This window comes from Myxine glutinosa, chromosome 7 (assembly GCF_964187855.1).
Source record: "Myxine glutinosa chromosome 7, kmMyxGlut1.1, whole genome shotgun sequence".
Lineage (NCBI taxonomy): Eukaryota > Metazoa > Chordata > Myxini > Myxiniformes > Myxinidae > Myxine > Myxine glutinosa.
In genome coordinates, this window is record NC_136267.1 from 85,552,691 (window position 1) to 85,575,887 (window position 23,197).

Consider the following 23,197-nt stretch of genomic DNA (forward strand, 5'->3'; position numbering starts at 1 on the left):
TTGACCAAGTGAGTTGCACCTTAAAACTCCTTAGATAAGTGGGGGAGCTTAATTTTTAAGTTAAACCACTAATTACATACAAGAGAAACCTATTACACTTATTTTGTAATCTTTCAAACAAATAATTTGCTCCTGAAGTGATTTAGGGTTAATTAGGTAAAGGCTTTGAATACTTGTGCAACTGAGAATCATCGGATTTTCTTTGTTAATCTAACTTAATCACATTTTAGCTTTATCACTTTGTCATAGTTTGCGAAGACTATATATTAAGGTTTATTTGAAAACATCATGAAATAAGCTCAGGTGTCTTCAAAATGTGAAAACTTTGGAGGGGGATGAATACTTTTGCAGGCCACTGTATAACAGCCCTCACAGCTCCCATAACTTCCCCTCCCCACATGATTAATAGTAAACGTCATCATTTTAAACTTATCCTGTACATTCCCAAGCCCCAGATCTGCCCTTCCCATCGGTGTTCAGAAGTAACTAGTCCAGACACACAGTCCATTCATTGGTAGTGATCCATCGAGGGTTGGGGGGGGATCGAGGGTGCAACACATCCCTCCCCTCGGGCCTTGCACCGACCCATATGCTCGGGAGTTTGTACTATGAACAGCTGCCCATTCGGTGAGCTGAGAAATTTATCTAAGTCTTTCATTGTGTAGAGGCACTGTGTTTTCTCTCGGGTACTTTTCCAAGTATTTTCGCTTCTTTTAAAAGCTTTGTGAGCCATTTCAGGTAACAATCATTATCCTGGACAAATAATATATTTTATTTCACCCGAACGCTGCAGTTTCTTGGGATTTCTGCGCATGAGCACCAAGCATTTTGGGAGAATTACATAATTTCGAAAGTCGCGTATTGTACTGTTTATTGCTATAGTCTTGGGGTGATCAGCTGCTATTAATCCAAATATAAACTCAGATCTGCCCTTTTAAAAAACCCACAGAGACGACTATGAAAAAACACCATTTTCCTTCTAGTCAGAGTCCCAACTGTGCAAAAAAACCCTTTCTTTGTGAAGACGGAGATCCGCATGCATAGTGCATACCTGATCGTGTATGAGAATGACAACATCAGGCTCTTAGGGTCCCAATCCCCCTCAAATTTCTGCAAGGCACACATGGTCCACCATCAACCCCTTCTGGTGAAACTCTCTAACTCCAGGATCACTGCACACCACCACTCATTTGTTCTTCTTTTTTCCTGTCTGTGGAACCAACTTCCGCATCCTCTTCAATCTCATTCTTCTCTCCAGGTTTTCAAGACAGCTGTTCACCACCATCTTAGATCACCTCAATCCAAAATCATGATTTTATCTACCCTAGTTAACCCCCCCCCCATCCCCCCCACCCCACCAATCCCTCCTCCAGCCAAATTTCCAGTTTTCTCTACCTGAAGTTTTCCTTCTGTATCCATCTTGTCCACCTCATGCGTCATCTTGTCAACCCCACGCATCCTCTACTGCCACCCATTCCTCCCCACACCCATTGTTTGTCCAAGTCTCACTCGATCTTGGCCTTCTACTCTGCTGTTGGTGTTTCCCACCTCTCTCTACTGTTCCTTTTGAATCCTGTTATGTCCTGATCCATCCAGTGTACGAGCTCTTGCACGCGCCTCGACATGTATACAAAAGAACATTCTGTCTTCAGATTTCTTATTTGGTGCTTGTCAATAAAACCGAAATTACTATTATTATTATTATTGTGCATCCATGGGCCTCGACATTGTAGACAAAAAATAAGTGGACAACACAAACAATTGGATTATACAGCAGTTATACACTTTCATTTGTGAAATGTCTCATTTACATCATGTTGTGTTATAATGAGCACAATTGGAGGTTCCATAAATAACCAGAAGTGTTACCCTGTTCACGTTCAGAACAAAAGTCCTCTACTTATTCCTCCAGGGTATCAAGATGGCAGCACATCACCATCTTTTGTAATCCACCTGCCAACGCTTCTTGCAATCTTTTCTACCACTTTCACCTCCAAGATTTTCTTTCTTTTTCTTTTTTTCCTTTTTCTCTCTCTCCTCTCTCTCCTCTCTCTCCTCTCTCTCCTCCCTCTCTCTCTCTCTCACCCCTTTCTCACCTCTCTTACACATGTATTTCTTGCCTCACTCTATTTTTATCTTTCTTCCTTTCTCTCTCTCCTCCCTCTCACTCTCTTGGATCTCTCTCTCTCTCCCTCCATCTCTCTTTTGGCCTTTCTCTCTCTCTCTCCTCTCTCTCACTCTCCTGGATCTCTCTCCCACTCTATCTGTCTTTATATCTCAACCTCTCTCCCTCTCACCCCTCTCTCTCTCTCTCTCTCTGTCTCTCTCTCTCTGTCTCTGTCTCTCACTGTCTCTCTCTGTGTCTCTCTGTCTCTCTCTGTCTCTATTGCATCTCTCTTATTTCCTCCTTAGCCGTTTGCCTTTTGTGCCTGGTTGTTTCCCCACCACATTACTGTTAGTACATTACCCTTTTATCATGTGCCACCTTGGTCTCAATGACACTAGATTCTGCACAACTACAAGAACATAAAACAAGAATGCAGGCCTTACAATGGGAAGATTGTGGAAGAACTTGAGTGTGAAGACCATGGAGAACTCTTCTGGAAAGAAGTGGCAATGTTTGAAGATGTGGATCGCGGGGAAGGTGAGACCGTGACGATGCGACAGCACATTGATCGCACGCAAGCCATATGATTCGACGACATGGGTGGCATGAGATTGAGCTTGGCTGTTCATCAGTGCAGTTTCCAAGAGATCCACTGGGCCTTGATCTGTACGAAGAACATGGAAGTTGTGAAATTATTTACTTTAGCCACTCTAATTTCTTTTTCTCTATGACAACACATGCGCTTGGGATCCTAGGATCCTGAGTTCGAATCCCGGTCGATCGCTGAATTAACACTAGGAGGGTTGAATCAGCCTGTCATCCTTCCGAGGTCGGCAAATTGAGCACCAGTTCACTAGTAATTCCCTGTGTGTTGCAAGAGGCGACTAACAGGGTTGGCGGCAGGAAGGGCATCCGGCCATAAAACATTGCTTCAAAAAGGGGACCACTGTGTCCGAAAAAGGTCAACCTCCGCTCTGCGGGGAAAAATGGCCTCTAAAGGTGGTTCTCCCTCTAAAATATATAAAGAAGAACGTTTGTTACTTGCGAAAATCGAAGATATTTCAAGTGGTTGGTCTTGTGCGTTATTCTGTCTGTCTGCCTGTCGGTCTGTTTGGCAATCGCCTAAAAGTAACAATTTTAAACTGATCTTCACAAAACTTTACGAAATGGTAGAGTTGGTCATAAGCAAGAAGCCTATTTATCGAGCTGAAAAGGTCAAAAAGGTTAACATCAGCCAAAGGTGCAATTTCTTTGGTGCAATTTCTAAAATCCTCACTTTTCATCCAATTGACTTTAAATTTGAAAAGGATTTGCATATCTGGTCACTCAATTCAACCACCAATTATTCTGAGGTACAAAGGTCAACATCGACAAAATTTCTAAAATTCTCAATTTTCATCCGGTTGACTTGAAATTTGAGGGGAATTTGCATGCCAGGTCACTGAATTCAACCACCAATTATTTTTGAGGTCAACATAGGCCAAAGGTCAACAACTTATTTTATTGATTTCGCAAATATCGTGCTATGCATGACATGTTTCTTGTTTGTTTGTTTGTTTATGCATTCGGACCATGCAGGAATCAATGCAACCAAACTTTGCATGGCCTCCTCTTTCATCCAAAAGAAGAATGAGGTCTATGTTTGGATGAAAATTGAAAAAAAACAAAAAACGATCAGTTCTTGTGCTTATACACTGCCTGCATTTTTTCCCGGGAATGATCGAGTAATATGTATTGTGAAGATCATGTTTTTTCTCTTTTTAAGGTCATTTTCCCAGCTAGAGCGGGGGTTAGCCTTGCGGGCCCCTTGTCAATCATCATGGTTCCCTTTTTACCCTCGCCAGAGGAGAGGGTATTGTATTTGAGTCCGTTTGTTTGTTTGTCTGTTTGTTTGTCCGCACAGAATAAATATGATTTTCTCTGCAACCGTTGGTCTGATTGACAGGAAATTTTCACCATAGGTGCAACTCCAGCTGTATAATTTTTTAATAATTATGACATCATAGGTCACGTGGTCCGGCCGCCATCTTGGAAAAATCGACCGCCATCTGCCCCGGTTTAGAATAGGTACACCGTATCCCTGCGTGTCATAAGAGGCGACTAAAGGGTTGGCGTCAGGAAGGGCATCCAGCCATAAAAACATTGCCTCAAAAAGGGAACCATGATGATTGCCATGGGGCCCGCAAGGCTAACCCCCGCTCTCGCAGGGGAAATAGCCTTAAAAAGGGAATTTATTTATTTATGATAACACATACCGAAATTCTCGAATGCCCTTCATCCTAGATTCTGCTTTTTAAAACCTCATTCAAGATATATAATACATTGTCCTATCTTAAACATCCTCCAACTCTTAAGCTCTAAAGCTTCCATAAACTCTAATACTATTGCTTCTGGAGTCCTTCATCCAAAATCCTACATTTAAATTTGTTCATTCACCGCCATAAACCAAGGATTCTACATACAGTGCTTTCAGAAAGTATTCACACCATTTCACCTTTTTCACATTTTGTTGTGTTACAGCCTGAATTTAAAATGGATTCAATTGAGATTTTTTTGTCACTGATCTACACATAATACCTCATAATATCAGTGGAATTATATTTTATAAATTTTTACAAAACAATTAAAAATGAAGTACAGAAATATCTAATTTACATAAGTATTCAAGCCTCTGAGTCGGTACTTTGTAGAAGCGCCTTTGGCAGCGATTACAGCTTCAAGTCTTCTTGGGCATGTCTGCATCAGCTTTGCACATTTGGATTTGGGGAGTTTCTCCCATTGTTCCTTGCAGATTTGCTCAAGCCCTGTCAAGTTGGATGGGGAGTGTTGGTGAACAGCAATCTTCAAGTCTTTCCACAAATTCTCAATGGGATTCAAGTCTGGGCTTTGGCTGGGCCACTCAACGACTGTGAAGCCATTCATGTTGCTTTGGTTGTATGCTTGGGGTCATTGTCCTGTTGGAATGTAAATCTTTGCCACAGTATTTTGCACTCTGAAGCAGGTTTTTCTCAAGGATTTGCCTGTTTTTGGCTCCATTCATTGTTCCCACTATCATTACAAATTTCCCAGTCCCTGCCACTGAAAAGAATCCCCATAGCATGATGCTGCCACCACCATGTTTCACGGTAGGGATGGTGGTAAATGGGTGATGAGCTGTGCTTGGTTTCCGCCAGACATGCATGCAGGCTCGCTCAATGTGCTTTGCTTTCAGGCCAAAGAGTTCAATTTTCTTCTCATCAGACCACAGAATATTTTGCCTTATGCTCAGAGTCTTTCAGGTGCCTTTTTTCAGACTCCAGGCATGCTGTCACGTGCCTTTTTCTCAGTAGTGGCTTCCATATGGCCACTCTCCCATAAAGCCTAGACTTGTGAAGTGCTGCAGAGACTGTTGTCCTTCTGGCAGATTCTCCCATCTCAGGCAAGGAACACTGTAGTTCCGTGAGAGTCGTCATTGGGTTCTTGGTCACCTCCCTGACCAAGGTCCTTCTTGCCCGGTTGCTCCATTTGGTCAGATGGCCATCTCTAGGACGTCGGTGAACAGCAATCTATATTCTTTCAATTTTCTCATGGTGGAGCTCACTGTGCTCTTGGTAACTTTCAACATTCTATAAATTGTTTTATTCCCCAGATCTATGGAACCACCTTCAGAGGTCATTTTCCCCACAGAGCAGGGGTTGGCTTAATTGGGCACCGTGGTCCCCTTTTTGAAGCAATGTTTTATTGCTGGATGCCCTTCCTGCCGCCAACCCTGTTAGTCGCCCCATGCGACACACAGGGAATTACCAGTGAACTGGTACTCAATTTGCCGACCTCGGAAGGATGACAGGCTGAGTCAACCCCACTGGCGTTAATTATTCCTCAGATCTATGACTCCTCACAATTCAATCTCTAAGTTATACAGACAGTTCCTTTGACTTCATGGCAGAGTTTCCGCTCTGACATGTACTGTCAACTGTCGGACCTTATATAGAAAAGTGTGTTCCTTTCTAAATCATGTCCAATCAATTGAATTGGCCACTGGTGGACTCCAATCAAGTTGTAGGGACATCTCATGGATGATCAAAGGAAATTGGATGTACTTGAGGTCAATTTGGAGTGTCATAGCAAAGATGCTGAATATCAATTGACTCAAGACATTTCAGCTTTTCATTTTTAATTATTTTGGAAGAATTTTTTTTTTAACTCCACTTTGACATTGTGGAGTATTATGTATAGATCAGTCACAAAAATATCTTAATTTCATCCATTTTAAATTCAGGCTGTAACACAACAAAACGTGAAAAAGTTGAGGGGCGTGAGTACTTTCTGAAGGTACTATATGGATGGAATCAACAGAATGTTGATCGAGATTTGTCAACCACTGTGGAAAGCAAGGAGAAGCTGATGTTTCGGGTGTTAACCCTTTGTCGGAGCAAAAGATGTGCTGTTGATTGTTCTACGCGTTTGCCAAAGATGTGCTGTTGATTGTTCTATGTGTTCGCCGAAGCAGATTGACACTAACCCTCATGAGTGAGTCAAATTATATTCAGAGTCCTATGCAGCATATATAATTAATTATATATATATATATAGTGTTATATATATATAATTATATACAGTGCATATCAAAAAAAACGTAATCCGAATTCAAGGGGTTAATATGCAAAGGTTATTAATTTTGACAATTTACATGTGGTTTACTAATTAAGAGGAGATCCTCAGCTTTCCATTGATACCTTCCATGCATTATTGCTGTCACACATGACCGAATACCTGTTCATTGAAAATGACAAGTTCAAATCGCATTTTTACAAGTTTGGCTAATCGATGCAAGTCAGGATAATTGGTGCAAAATGAACATCAGATGTGAACTTTTCTCAGGAATGATTGGCATTTATGCACCTAGACATTCAACATGTCCACCTCCCCTTTCAACACAAAGCTCACAGCGGCGGAGCAGGCCCTGAACTGCTCGTCTCACCATAGCCGGGTCATTGCGCAAAGCATCCACTTCATGTCGAATACGGCCCTGCAATTCGTCAAGATCATGGGGAGGAGTTACGAACACCTTGTTCTTTAAATGTCCCCAAAGGAAATAATCACATGGTGTGAGGTCAGGTGATCTTGGGGGCCATTCCACTGCATGGTTGAAGGCGATGACACGGTCTCCAAAGAGTTCCCTCAGTCGATCTCGGACAGCGATAAGATGATGTGCTGGGGTGCCATCTTGGGCCCACCAGATATCTGAAGACACCACGAACCTGTCGCTCAAAGTTCTCCTCCAGCTGCGGTAAAACCTCATCATTGATCATCTGCAGATAACTGTTACCATTGACATTCCTTTGACAGAAAAATGGTCCGATCACCTGACAACTTCCACAAAGTCCCAACCAAACAGTCCACTTTTGTCAATTCATGTTGGTGTCAAAATTAAATTCCGGGGGTTGTCCTGTCGGTGCATATTCAAGAACATTATGGGTATTGACCTTGCCGTCCATGGCGAAAGCAGCATCGTCGCCAATAACGAGATGCCACAGGAAATTGACATCTGCTTCACAACGTGCTATCAACCATCTGGCAAGTACCAGCCTCCTGGCAAAATCTCCTGGCATAAGTTGATGCCGGATGTGAATCCGATATGGATGTTGGTGGAGGTCCAGTCTTGTGATTCGGTTGAATGTTGCCTAAGGCAATCCCGTCCCATTTCGTCTTGCGCTGGTATCCCTAGGATGCTCCAAAACTTGCTGCCTTACTGCTGCAATGTTCATTTCCGATCGCCCAGTGCGCCTCCTACCATAATTCTCCTTGTTGAGGTTGAGGCTCTTGGTATTTTCTAACATTCGCCCAGATGGTTTTGGCTGCTGGAGGTTCCCGTTCTGGGAAACGTTCCCTGAACGCATCACGAGTTCGCTGCAAACTTCCAGTTTGGTGAAAGGTTGTAACCACGAAGGTCCGCTTTTCAGTCGTAAGTTGAACCATCTTTTGAATGACTCACACTGTCTCTAAACCCATACACTGTAGGCCCATCTTAAATACCCATCTTAAACAAAGGATGACGCAACCGAAGATTATCAGACCAGCTTAATAATTTTACATAATCAACTTGGCAGTCGACAAGTAATGCGTCCATTTAAAACTGTCTTGCACCGATTAGCCAAACTTGTAAAAATGCGATTTGAACTTGTCATTTTCAATGAACAAGTACTCAGTCATGTGTGACAGCAATGATGCATGAAAGGCATCAATGGAAAGCTGAGGATCTCCTCATAATTGGTAAACCACATGTAAATTGTCAAACTGAATAACCTTTGCATATTAACCCCTTGAATTCGGATAACCTTTGTTTTGATACGCACTGTATATATAATTATATATATTACTACGGTTTTGAGATTTGCACATATTGATCATTAAAGGTTAAAGGGTTGCCCCCCATAGTTCCACGAGCAACACGTAGGCCCACTTATAGTATTAGTTATGTCATAGTATGTGTAAGTATAGGCCATTTCCCCTATTTAATACCTGCATTGTGTAAAGACATGAGATTAGGTCCCGGTCATTTTTGCGTCCACCCTCCAATTCCACCTCGTTGGGCGTAATTGATCCCGTGCCCCATTTGGCTGCCCGCTCAGTTTATTACGCTTTGGCTGCCCGCAGCATTTGCTTCCCTTTGCTCGCTCACTAGTCGAGTAACACGAGGTAGGCCTGAGAAGGAGGAGCGCAGGCTCGGGGTGGGGGCGGCGTCAAGGCGGAGCATCAGAGGCGATGACGGTAAGAGCCACCAGCCAACCAGGGCTCGGTGGGCATGGCATGAGAGGGCGTGGAGAGGCGCGTCTGGTGAGTTCTAGAAGGTTCGCGGGGCATGCCTATATAAGTCACTGCACAAAGCCCTTGAGAGGACTAGTGCTGGAGGACTTAGAGGACTAGCGCTGGAGGATGGAGGACTGACTCGCAAGTGGAGAGAGATAAAGGACATGAGGGGGCGAGCGCATTGTGAGCACTTGTTACAGCGAGGAGAGAACTTGGTGCGATAAGCGGTTGGAGGCATTGAACTGTAACTCGCACATTATAACGTACGCGCCAGAGGAGAGGAAGAAGAGGCGTTGAGTACACGGCTGCAGCCAGACGCGCCGGTGGCGAACAGCGCCTACTTCAGCCATGCAGGTAAACGCGGTAATAACCTGCGAGTGATTAACCGCCAACCGCCAGAGCCCACACCCTACCGTTCACCCCATAATAACCTTGTGCGCCAAACGACACGCAGAGAGCTCCTGCCTTCTTTACTTATCATCTGCAAGGGACGAGCCGGAGACCGGAGGGAGCTGCACGGGAGCCATCCTTGGACGCGGACCATCATTCTGCAGCTGCACGCCCCGTAAGAGTGTGTGTGATTGGCCCGTTTGTCCTGGGTATTAAGTTAAGACTGTTTTAAGGCTGCACTGTGTCCTCTTTTCTCTGAACCATTGTGAATAGTGTAAATAAACCTGTTCTTCCCTTTTTTCCAATTCGACCGCTTCTGTGATTTATCCATTGACTAAGCGTGGCATGAATAAGATCGCTAGAACCGGGTTCACCATATAAACGGCACGGATCGCGTGTATGCACCGCTTGGCATCTCAACACGCACGGTTCATGCGGGGCTTATTTCCTCGTATCAGGGCAGCGCGAGTAATTAGGTAATAGCGAACCCTAGTCCTAATACCCTATTTCGCGCTGTCCAGGAAGGACGTCATAGGTCCCGGGTCCCGCCAGGCCAGTCAAAGACAAGGGGACTAATCCCCCCTTGGTAAGGGGAGAAGGCCGGCGACAAGAACCGCAACATTTGGTGTCAGGAGTTTGGATTGGGACCCGAAGTGCGCTTAACACACTCGAAAATTACGAGCGACCGAAATTTAGTATTAACATCTAAATTAAATTCGTGCCATGGCTAGCCAAAGCGGTCGGATGCCGGTGGGGGTAAATGAGGAGATAGATGAGTTAGAATCGATGACTCAGGACCCACAGGAAGAATTGGGGGAAGAAGAGGCAATTGATGAGGGGCCAGCCGTAGGGGTAGAAGATGATGGCGCCTCGCATGAGGCGGCGGGAGCCAAGCCCGCTGTGCAGGCTGGTTTTGACATGCAGTTATTCATGACTCTATTTAAGAAGGAAATGGACAAATCAACCCAGGAGATGAAAGATGGGTTATTGGGGTTTGGAAACAGAATAGGTGGCCAAATAAAAAAAAAGGGGGAGAACATTGAGCGCAGGTCGAGCGGGAAAGTCGCATAGGTACGCGACGAGGTAACGCGGTGCGTGGAACGCGTGGAGAGCCCGGTAGAGCAGAGCGCAGTTAAGTTGACCGGAGCTAAAGAAATCGCGACTCGGGGTGTGGAAATGCCGATGGCCGCCGAATTAGAAGATAAAATTTTAAGCGTGCCGGCAGTCGTTGGGCTAGAAAAATAAAAATAAATTATAGTGGAAATTGGGGACAAAGAGATGGCAGAAGCAGAAATTAAATCGGAGATTGAGATGGAATGCACTCAAAGTCCACGTTCGCATCGTGATGTCGTGCTGTCTAACCCCAATGAGAGTTTACAGGTGTTGGTGGGAAAGCCGGAGAAGAAGGTCCCGAAGGTGAGTAGGAGCGTATATGGCGCGAAAATGTTTGGCGCGAAAATTCTTTTCGCGCGCTTAGGATACCCGGGCGCTCGTGGAAGGTCCGTGAGGAGGTGTACGAGAGTGAATGGCGCACGTGTGCGAACGGCACCGAAGCGCGAGTGTCTAACGGGAGAGTGTGTTACCGAGAGTGAGCGAATGCACAACGGAGTGTATGTGTGAAGAGTGCGACACAGAGTGTGCGATGGCCGAAGAGGGTGTGCGGGAGTGCACACCAGAGCACATGATTGGGTGTGCAACAGGCGATTGCACACCTGTGGGTAAGTGTGCGCTGATTGGGTGTGTACCAAGAGAGTGCACACCCATGGGTAAGTGTGCGCTGATTGGGTGTGTACCCGGAGAGTGCACATCCATGGTTGTTACTGAGTGTGTAACAAAAGAGTCTGCGCGAGGGTGTGCAATGGCCAAGTGTTTAGCGGAGTGTGCGAGTGGTATGAGAGCGCCAGGATGTGCTCGAGGATGTGTGATGATGGAGTGTGCGAACGGCGTGAGTGCGCCTGTGTGGTGTGCACCTGAGTGTGTAACGGAAGAGTGTGCACGGGAGAGTACTGTGATAGAATACAGGGAGTGTATGAGAGGCGCTGGAGTGCCGCGTTGTGCGAGTATGGAACGGGTCGCGTGTGGGTGTGAGAATGCGACTCGGGCATCGACGCAGACCGGGCAGCGTTTAGGGTGACGGATAGCCGATGCGAGCCCTCGGTGAGTTGGGTGCTTTGTGTGCTGCGGGGACCGGCGGGGATCGTTGCCGCGGTGGCATGCACGAATCGTGCCGGGCCCCGCCCTGTATGGTCGGTGCCGCGCCTTGGCGGGAAAGGCAATCGGCACGGTTCGAGGGGGGGTAGGAGAGGTCGGAGCTTCGCCCCCTGTTGGGCACGGTGCTTCGACCTTGGGAGGTTGGGCCATCGTGCCGGGGGCCAAAAGGCTCCGCGCAGGGATGGCGCCTGGAACCTTGGCCCAACAAAACTCCTCCCCTGAGTTGAAAATGCCGGACGGACCCAACCAACAGTAGACCAACCACCTGCATGCATTGCTCGGCTTTGCGAAGCCGAGCTGTGATGGAAATGTATTACCGCACGGAGAGGCTCAAGTGGAGTGGACAGTTAGCCATCGTGTTGGCGAATGGTAGCTTTACCATTCTTGGGGGCACATGAGCAATAGATTATGGGGTGGCAGTGTAAACTAACCGAGGGCGGGCTAGGATATTGTTAGGGATTTAGAGATGACAATGGGGACAAGATTTAAGTAGTGACATTTGAACAGGTAGAGGGGACGTAGAGAGATTAGAGGGATGATAATGACGAGGGAGTGCTTAGTGTAAGGGAAGACGGGAAAGCACTGGTATTAGAGGGAAGTAGTCAGTTAGATGATGCTGTGTGTGTGTAGTCGTGTGGAGAAATTGTGGGTGTGTCTTGGGCTTGAGCAAATGAGGAATTGAATGGGAACCACTGTGTGCATGGGCTTGAGCAAATGAGGCATTGGTCGGGGATGACCAGAGGTGATGTATGAGTGGTGTATTGAGGACAAGTGGAATTGTGTTGAATGAATTGACTTGCATGGTGTGCAAGTGGGGAACTTGGTGTGTGTCGAATGAGTGGTGTGGAATGAGTGGAGTGGAATGCATGGTGCGAAGGAGTGAATGGGGGAAGATGGACCCCTTCACGAATACCCGGGGAGGGTAGTTTAAAGTTAGGTAGAGGGCTTAGGTAAATTGTTTGGATATTGACATCTGTGGTGCAGGAAGTAGCATGAAGTGCTTGGATGGGTGCATGAGTCAGTGAATGGCTGGGCGTGTGGGCTTTGTTGGTGCGTATGGTTATTGGGGCACTCCGCCACTGGTAGTCTGTTGGCCAGGTGAGGCCGCAGGTAGGCTCTGGGAGCCAGTTAGAGTCAGAGTAGTGTTCAGTGGGGCCCGAGGATCCAGGAGAAGGACCCGTGTAGCCCAATGCCAGAGAGGGCATCAGAGGGGTGAGAGAGCCAGGAGGGGCCTTCCCCGATTTAGGGTAGTCGCAAGGAGCAAGGTAAGCTCGGGTGGCGACTTCAGTGGCGGAGGTGCGCAGGTAGGTAGACCTGCTAGTGGAGCCACACGACCCAGCCCCGAAATTGTGCAAAGGCACAGATTGAAAAAATTGGGGAGTGAGAACCAAATTCAGAGGGCACCACAGGGTGGGTCAATGGGAATTGGTTTTTAGAACCACATAGTGGAACGATGGCCAATTGAATTGGCAGGGCAAGACCCCGGGTAGTGTAAATGAGTTAATGTTATTAGAGTATAGTTAGGATGAGGAATCTCTTCGCACCATCCACATCCACTCGCCAAGGGAGACGGAACTCCACACCAGGTTTTGTGAACTATTTGGATGGTAAAGACACATCATGACGTGAGTTTGACATTGTGTTTATTCCATCTCTTCCTTCTTGGGAGGGATTCGAAGACGAATTTGGTTTAGAGGGGGATATGGGAGACAGGATGTAGAGACGGATTTGTAAATTGTAAATACAGTGAAGGGCAAGGGTAGTGTAGGCTGACACAGGGGGGGGGGGGGAGGGGGGTAAGAACGGATAGGGACGAGCTTGCTCTGCTCGCTCTCCTGCGCCCCTCATGTTGCATTGCCTTGTTTTGATATGTACCCTTGCGCCCTTTCCTCTGCTAACTGTGCTTTGTCTTCCTCCCCACCCATGGACCCATTTTGGAGGGGAGTGTGCAGGAACCCTGAACTGTGCAGCTGCGCCTGGCTACATCTGTGCGGTGCTGCTGCTACCTTTTGCTGCACCAATACACCTTATGGACCACACGTTCTGTGGCCTGGCATCTTTGCTGAGCGGTCGTTTGCTGCAAACGTTACCTTGCACCTGCGGACCACTGGTTCTAAGTGGTGTCGGTGTCACACAGTCAGACCACCTAAGATTGGCCCTGCTGGTAAATGACAACGGACACGGGTTTGTACATTGTATTCTGGTGTGTCAGGAAAGAAGACCTTTAAGTGTTATAATGGCACACCGAAGACGAAGCAGGAAGCAAGAAGATGCAGCCAAGCACCAGCCAAGCAGCAAATGTAACGTTGATTATGACATTTGATTGTGCATTTTTGTGTATTGGTGTATTGGTGTATGGCTGTGTTTTCTCCCCTCCAAATTTCTTTCCACAAAAGAACAGGTCCTGGGGTATAGAGATGTAAATAATTCGTTTAGTGTTGTAAATAACATGCCCCCCCCCCCCCCCCGGCTTTATGTGTAGTTTGAGAATCAATTCCGCAATTCGGTTAGCTGTGGGTGTGAGTCTGTTATTTAGTACACAATGCAGTAGGTGGGACATATCTAGTGTTGTAAAACCGTCACATACAGGGTGTTAGATTAAATGTAGAGGGAAACCACATCTAAGTGTCACACGTAATTTTTTAAAACTAGTCCCGAACCTTTCTCAAAACCGGTCGTTCTCACCTGTGTGGGTTCAACTCGGGGACGAGTCTGGCAAGGGAGGGGGGCAGTGCTACGGTTTTGGGATTTGCACATATTGATCATTAAAGGTTAAAGGGTTGCCACCCCATAGTTAGTTCCACGAGCAACACGTAGGCCCACTTATAGTATTAGTTATGTCATAGTATGTGTAAGTATAGGCCATTTCCCCTATTTAATATCTGCGTTGTGTAAAGACATGAGATTAGGTCCCGGTCATTTTTGCATCCACCCTCCAATTCCACCTCGTTGGGCGTAATTGATCCCGCGCCCCATTTGGCTGCCCGCTCAGTTTATTATGCTTTGGCTGCCCGCAGCATTTGCGGCCCTTTGCTCGCTCACTAGTCGAGTAACACGAGGTAGGCCTGAGAAGGAGGAGCGCAGGCTTGGGGTGGGGGCGGCGTCAAGGCGGGGCGTCGGAGGCGATGACGGTAAGAGCCACCAGCCAACCAGGGCTCGAACGGCATGGCATGAGTGAGCATGGAGAGGCGCGTCTGGTGAGTTCTAGAAGGTTTCGCGGGGCGTGCCTATACAAGTCACTGTGCAAAGCCCTTGAGAGGACTAGCGCTGGAGGACGGAGGACTGACTCGCAAGTGGAGAGAGCTAAAGGACTTGAGGGGGCGAGCGCATTGTGAGCACTTGTTACAGCGAGGAGAGAACTTGGTGCAATAGGCGGATGGAGACATTGAACTGTAACTCACACATTATAACGTACGCGCCAGAGGAGAGGAAGAAGAGGCGTTGAGTACACGGCTGCAGCCAGACGCGCCGGTGGCGAATAGCGCCTACTTCAGCCACGCGAGTAAACGCGGTAATAACCTGCAAGTGATTAACCGCCAACCGCCAGAGCCCACACCCTACCGTTCGCCCCGTAATAACCTTGTGCGCCAAACGACACGCGGAGAGCTCCTGCCTTCTTTACTTACCATCTGCACGGGATGAGCCGGAGATCGGAGGGAGCTGCACGGGAGCCATCCTTGGACATGGACCATCATCCTGCAGCTGCAAGCCCCATGTGAGTGTGTGTGTCATGGGCCCGTTTGTCCTGGGTATTAAGTTAAGACTGTTTTAAGGCTGCACTGTGTCCTCTTTTCTCTGAACCATTGTGAATAGTATAAATAAGTCTGTTCTTCCTTTTTTTCCAATTCGACCGCTTCTGTGATTTATCCATTGACTAAGCGTGGCACGAATGAGATCACTAGAACCGGGTTCACCACATAAACGGCACGGATCGCGTGTATGCACCGCTCGGCGTCTCAACACGCGCGGTTCGTGCGGGGCTTATTTCCTTGTTTCAGGGCAGCGCGAGTAATTAGGTAATAGCGAACCCTAGTCCTAATACCCTATTTGGCGCTGTCCGGGAAGGACGTCATAGGTCCCGGGTCCTGCCAGGCCAGTCAAAGACAAGGGGACTAATCCCCCCTTGGTAAGGGGAGAAGGAGACAAGGGGACTAATCCCCCCTTGGTAAGGGGAGAAGGAGATATAATATATATATTATATATATAGTTATATATATAATTATATATATACTAGTGGGGTCAACCGTGGGAATCCCACGGGCATGGACTTGTGTGACATTTGGACATCTTCATTTAGATGCTACACATTCAGTTTTACAAAATGGTTACTGCCAATTTATCAGATCCACAAGTGATGTAATCTACACAATGTGTTTACTTCTGATAACATGTGAATGCATGTGCTTGCACATGGGAAATACAGTTTGAAATGTGTCATTACATCTCATGTAAAACGTGACTTCAATAGCTGAAATCCTCTCCCTCCCGCATCACGCACACTGCACCGGGGAGTGGATCACCCATGGGGGAGTGGGTCACACACGGGGGGAGTGGGTCACACATGGGGAGAGTGGGTCACACACGGGGGATGAGTGGAATGCAGAATTTATTGGTTTCATGCTTTAGCAATCACCATTATTGCATTGTCTGTTTGCTTTTGGCCTCCCACCCATGTGTGTGTGTGTGTGTGTGTGTATATATATATATATATATATATATATATATATATATATATATATATACAGTGCATTCAGAAAGTATTCAGACCCCTTCACTTTTTTCACATTTTGTTATGTTGCAGCCTTATGATGAAATCGTTTAAATTCATTTTTTCCCTCATCAATCTACACTCAATACCCCATAATGACAAAGAGAAGAGAGGATTTTAGAAAGTTTTGCAAATTTATTAAAAATAAAAAACTGAAATATCACATTTGCATAAGTATTCAGACCCTTTGCTATGACACTTGAAATTTAGCTCAGGTTCCTCCCATTTCTCTTGATCATCTTTGAGATGTATCTACACCTTGATTGGAGTCCACCTGTGGTAAATTCAATTAACTGGACATGATTTGGAAAGGCACACACCTGTCTATATAAGGTCTCACAGCTGACAATGCATATCAGAGCAAAAACCAAGCCATGATGTCGAAGGAACTGCCTGCAGAGCTCAGAGACAGGATTGTGTCGAGGCACAAATCTGGGGAAGCCTACAAAAATAATTCTGCTGCATTGAAGGTTGCCAAGAGCACAGTGGCCTCCATAATTCTTAAATGGAAGAAGTTTTGGAACAACCAGGACTCTTCCTAGAGCTGGCCGCCCGGCCAAACTGAGCAATCGGGGGAGAATGGGCCTTGGTAAGAGAGGTGACCAAGAACCCGATGGTCACTCTGGCTGAGCTCCAGAGATCCTGTGTAGAGATGGGAGAAACTTCCAGAAGGACAACCATCACTGCAACACTCCACCGATCTGGGCTTTATGGCAGAGTGGCCAGATGGAAGCCTCTCTTCAGTGAAAGACACATGACAGCCCACAGAATCTTGTTTCTCACAGTCTTTAGGTGCTTTTTTGCAAACTCCAAGCGGGCTTTGTTGTCTTCACTGACGGAACATCCCCCAAAGCGTTTTCATTGTGTAAGATCTCTGATGATGCTTTACCATAAATGGCAAACTGTAATAGATTTAATGAAGCGTTTGCATTCAATAATTTGCATGGTTGACTTGTTTTTGTCGCTGGTGGAATATTCCGTGAAGCTCTCGATTACAGTCCGGCTAAAATTTGTGGCCGCAAAAGCCATGAATCGCAAATCACAAAGCAGTGAATGTATAAGCAGGTCATGCTCGTGGCTCGTAGATGTTTTTTTGCGTACGTATGTCCAGCTGCTTTATACATGGCTGGTGAAAGATGGGTTTTATAAATGTGTCAAGCTGACAGCTCATGAAAAAAAAAAATTTGCGCCCCTGAAAAACCACGAATTCGCGCAACACGGCCGTGAATAGAGGGGGAAAAAACGCGATTTCGTGCAACACGGCCGCCAATAGGGGAAAAAACCGCGAATTCATGCAACATGGCCGTGAATAGGGGAAAAACTGCGAATTCACACAACACGGCCACGAATAGGGGGACAAAAACCGCGAATTCGTGCAACACGGCCGCAAATAGGGGGGAAAACGCGAATTTGTGCCACGGCCACGAATAGGGGGACAAAAACCGCGAATTCGTGCAACATGGCCGCGAATAGAGACAAAAACCGCGAATTCGTGCAACACGGCCACGAATAGGGGGACAAAAACCGCGAATTCGTGCAACACGGCCGCGAATACGGGGACATAAACCGCGAATTCGTGCCAACACGGCCACGAATAGGGGGAAAAACGTGAATTCACGCAACACGGCCCCGAATAGGGGGAAAACCGCGATTTGGCGGGTCACGGCCGCGAATATGGGGAAAAAAACCCACGAATTTGAGCAACACGACTGCGAATAGGGGAAAAAAACCCGCGATTTCACGGAACACGACCACGAATAGAAAAAACCCCACAAATTCGCGCAACACAGCCGCGAATAGAAAAAAAACCGCAAATTCACGGGACACTTTTCCACAAGTAGAGAAACAGGTCGCATTTTATCAACCGCGAATAGGGGAACAGCGAATAGGGGGTCCGACTGTGTATATACTATATATATATATATATATATATATATATATATATATATATATATATATATATATATATATATATATATATATATATATATATATATATATATATGCAGAAATTATATATTTATAATTCATTCGATTCTCATTTAGCATTTTATTACTTCCACCATTTTGCGTAGGTGATGGCCCGGTTATATAATACATCCATAAGTAAAAAATTTGAGGATTTCCTTAACTTCTCCCTTAAGTTGAGGATGGTTGCATATACGAATAATCCTTAAGTGTTTCCTTGGATTCTTAAAGCTAAGGGAGCATTCCCCCACCCCATCCTTAACCACGAACTTTTGAGTTTCGAAATGGTGCTTTTCATGGAAATTGGTCACGAAGAGGACGATTTATCGCAGCGTGACGTTGGAGGATGATTATAACAAAACTTCCGCAATTCTCACTCTTTCATGACATCCAGATATTCTGCTTGTAGTTTCGCACTCGTATTTCACTTTTATATTTCACTCTTTCACCATTCTCAGAGAGTTTACAAACATTTACTTCACATAATACTCATTCAAAATAAAATTGTTAATGAGAATCGAATGAATTTTACACAAGAATCATATTATTCCTCCTTCATCCACAAGCACGTGTTCCCCATGCAACATATAACAGGCATCATTTAAAATCACGTGTTCATTATGTATTCTTACTTTCGAACAAGTGTCCTTTCTCTAATCTGATTAGTTGCCTGGCATAGCAATGGCTCCTGAGGATATCCTTAACCTTAAGGAAATCCTTAGCTAATGGGGAAAAAATGTACCTCAAGGTAAATCTTTCTTTAACCCATAAAGCGTGTCGGGCCGGTCGATACGTGTATGCAAATGAGTTTAAACTGACATAAACCCAAACAACGAATCATGACTTTTCTCACAATGTAATATTAAAAAATATATCACAATAGAAAAGATCGGGGTCTAAGCGGGTCTACCGGGGGTCAAAGTGCATCCAGGTTTGACCCCAACCCCCAAATAGGAATTTGCTTTTTTATCTGTAACTGCACACAATATTTCGATGAAACTTGATCACAACCTTCATCACCCGTGATGTACCGAAGTTTGTTCACGGCACGAAGAAAATCGAAGTATAAAGGGGTCTATGGGGGGGGGGGGGGTGGGGGGGTGGGGGGTCGTCAAATTGGGTCCAGGCCTAACACCCCAAAATAGGTATTTGCTTTCTTCTCTGAAACTACACACACGATTTCAATGAAACTTGACCACAACCTTCATCACCCGTGATGTACCAAAGTTTGTTCACGGCATTAAAAAAAATCGGGCCCTGAGGTGGTGCATGGGGGGGGGGGGGGTTATCCCCCAAAACAGGTATTTGCTTTTTTCTCCTAATATACACACGCAATTCTGATGAAACTTGGCCACAACCTTCATCACTCGTTTTGTACCAAAGTTTGTTCACAGCATTAACATTTTTTGAGTCTGAGGAGGTATACAGGATGGGGGAGGGGAGGGTAGGGGTAGCCCCCCCAAATAGGTAATTTTTTGTTTGTTTAAAGTCTTATGATTATGTTAGTACAATTCCACATGCTGCCCTGTCTTCTATAAACCATTCAAATTGGTTTAAAATACCTTTAGTCAGTGTAGTATACTGTTTATTCTACCAGGTGAGCACCAGGGGTATTGCCCCTATGTTTTTGACTGCCAGGCAGACACACAGACTGAAGCAATTGCTGTACCGCACTGTGCGCATGCGTGCATGGGACGAGACACTACAATTTCGCCAAATTCAGAGCCAAAGTACTGCTGAACTGCAGCCGATTCATGTTCTACAATGTTCAAAATGTGAAATTCCATTGAAATTAGGTAGTTATATTACTCTCATAAACTGGCAAACACATGCAGAGTGAACCAATTACTTACCAACTGCTTTGTGCTAAGAGCATGGGGTTAATGATTACTGCTGTGATTACATGATAAACTGAATTTGAAGTATTAATGAGTTGATGTGTTCAGACACGAGGATTATCCCTGGATGAGGATGAGTTAAATCTGTGAGTGAAACTGAGTGAAGATAGAGTGGTATAGAGAGTGAAACAAACACGCAAGCACAGGTAATTCAGAAATAAGTAAGCGCTCAAAGTGTCCCAGTGGTGAACTTGATCCGAGCAGACAATAGGTTTTTTAATCCGTTCGTGATGAAAGCTTACAAAGCTTCAGACAATGGTTAAAGCTTGGGGAGATGAGAATGCAAAGGTACTGCGCGTTCCCTTAACATTTTCAATTCAGAGCCCACCACCATCAATACTGGGTGTGCATCATGGATACCGTCCGTATAGCCGACAGCTAGCAGACTCACCCGACAACGCAGTCCGGTAAAACAAGGGCTTTTCAAAAGATGTTTCTAAGGAGGTTACATGCGCAGTAGGTCTTTCCAAGGTTGACCCTTCAAACATGCTTACAAGGACCAATTATGACCGTAAAGGACCAATTGTAACCTTAAAGGACCAATTATGACCCTAAAGGACCAATTGTAACCTTAAAGGACCAATTATGACCTTAAAGGACCAATTGTGACCTTAAAGGACCAGTTATGACCTTAAAGGACCAATTGTGACCTTAAAGGACCAGTTATGACCTTAAAGGACCAGTTATGACCTTAAAGGACCAATTGTGACCTTAAAGGACCAATTATGACCGTAAAGGACCAATTGTAACCTTAAAGGACCAATTATGACACTAAAGGACCAATTGTAACCTTAAAGGACCAATTATGACCTTAAAGGACCAATTGTGACCTTAAAGGACCAGTTATGACCTTAAAGGACCAATTGTGACCTTAAAGGACCAGTTATGACCTTAAAGGACCAATTGTGACCTTAAAGGACCAGTTATGACCTTAAAGGGCCAATTGTGACCTTAAAGGGCCAATCGTGACCTTAAAGGACCAATTATGACCTTGAAGGACCAATCATAACCTTGAAGGACCAATCTTGACCTTGAAGGACCAATTGTGACCTTGAAGGACCAATTGTGACGTTAAAGGACCAATTTTGACCTTGAAGGACCAATTGTGACGTTAAAGGACCAATTATGACCGTAAAGGACCAATTGTAACCTTAAAGGACCAATCATAACATTAAAGGACCAATTATGACCTTGAAGGACCAATCATGACCTTGAAGGACCAATCGTGACCTTGAAGGACCAATTGTGACGTTAAAGGACCAATCGTGACCTTGAAGGACCAATTGTGACATTGAAGGACCAATTTTGACCTTGAAGGACCAATTTTGACCTTGAAGGACCAATTGTGACCTTGAAGGACCAATTGTGACCTTAAAGGACCAATTGTGACCTTGAAGGACCATTTGTGACCTTGAAGGACCAATTGTGACCTTGAAGGACCAATTGTGACCTTAAAGGGCCAATTGTGACCTTGAAGGACCATTTGTGACCTTAAAGGACCAATTGCGACCTTAAAAAAGTAATGCATAGAAATGGAATCACTCCTTTATGTTCACACAAATACCTGTTCCTGTTCACACAAATAAGTTCCTGTTCACACCTGTTCACACAAATAAGAAAGTTAAGCACAGGTTGTTTTCCTGGATCATCACAATGAACTTAGAAAATTGTTCAGAAGCCATATCCTTGATGAAAAATAAAACCATATAAGTATTGGTAAGATGTGCATGTTCCACAAATGACTTAGGACAAATTCAGAGGTGTTGTTGATTATTATTTTTTATCACAAAATGAAGATGTCTGTAATGGCAATGGCTGTTTTACATTTAAAAAAAACTATCGCTGGCACTCTGGCCAAGTTCCCAATTCCTGCTCTAACCCACAGGGGGCACTTCATCAGCGGCACTGCTGCGCTCCTGCACGAACTGGTGCTGACCCGCAGTCACATGCTGCATACGAACGACGAATGTGACACCAAAAAGGTCGATGACTCTTGAATGAGGCTGCTGGCAGAACATGGTGTGATGTCGGGCTCAAGACCAGTCAATAATGGCATCCAATGATGTCACCAGAAAGGATGTCAAAAAAGGTCAACAATGTGTGTAAGCACCATTAGAATGAATGACCGTTGCACCCTCCTCAACCACTGAAGAAGCCACCAGATAATTCAAAAAAAAGTTGTTGCCATTTCTGGTGCAAAGCAGCTTTCAACTGTGACAGAATCTGTACAGAAGGGTCCATTTTCTTGAATATACATTTTCTTGAATTCTTGGATATTCCTTGTTTCATTGTCGTGATGACATAACTTCACAAGAAGTCAACTACAAGAGAAAGATAGGGTCTGGCATTGTCATCCATGAATACAGGTCTTGAGAGAAGTGGGTGATTGAATCAATGAATACAGGTCTATCCTGCAGCACAAAGTCAGTTCCAGAAAGTTATCTTGGATAACCTCCGAGGGAGATTCCATTCATGCCAAAACTGTGATTATGGCAAAAGGAATACATCTGACAAACTTGTCAGAGCTGCATTATCTCTGTGAGGGGTCACCCTAGGTCATCCAGATTGAGGCCTGACTTTAACATCATTGGTCTGTTGATGTTTATCTCTGTGGCGAAATATAATTTTTTCCTGCACTCTCAACACTCCCAATTTCCGAACTGTATCAATTTCCTAGCTGTATCTTGGAGCCGGCAGGGACTTTCAGAATTTAAATTTGTATCAATAATGTGAATATAAATCAGGCAGGATTGGCATAATACAGACTTGGCATTTAATATGGAATATTTTTTTTGTGGGGGTGAACTTACTTTTCAAGATGACTTAGAACCAAAAGTTCATTGGAATTATTCTAGATTTTGTTAATGTAGACTTTAAAAGAAACAAAAACTACATCTGACATTTCGAAGCAAATAAATTGATCCTTGAAAGTGATGTAAACTGATATCGAACTCAATTCACGGACAGTACTGTGTTAAACTTCTGTACGTTTTCCAGAAGTATCTCTTTATTTTGCACATTAGCCAAAAAAAAATTCAACAAAAACAAAAGCTAAATTATGACTGG

General features: G+C 45.1%; 1 protein-coding gene across 1 annotated transcript in view; it reads right to left on the reverse strand.

Annotated features, from left to right (window-relative positions):
* TSPEAR (thrombospondin type laminin G domain and EAR repeats) overlaps window positions 1-22,149 on the reverse strand; it is an 80,993-nt gene extending 58,844 nt beyond the window's left edge. The window contains exons 1-2 of the mRNA XM_068121544.2: window positions 22,011-22,149; window positions 2,551-2,771 (exon numbers count right to left, since the gene is read on the reverse strand). Coding sequence (XP_067977645.2) covers window positions 2,551-2,771; window positions 22,011-22,149 — 360 coding nt within the window. The remainder of the gene's footprint in view (window positions 1-2,550; window positions 2,772-22,010) is intronic.
* Window positions 22,150-23,197: the final 1,048 nt, after the last annotated feature.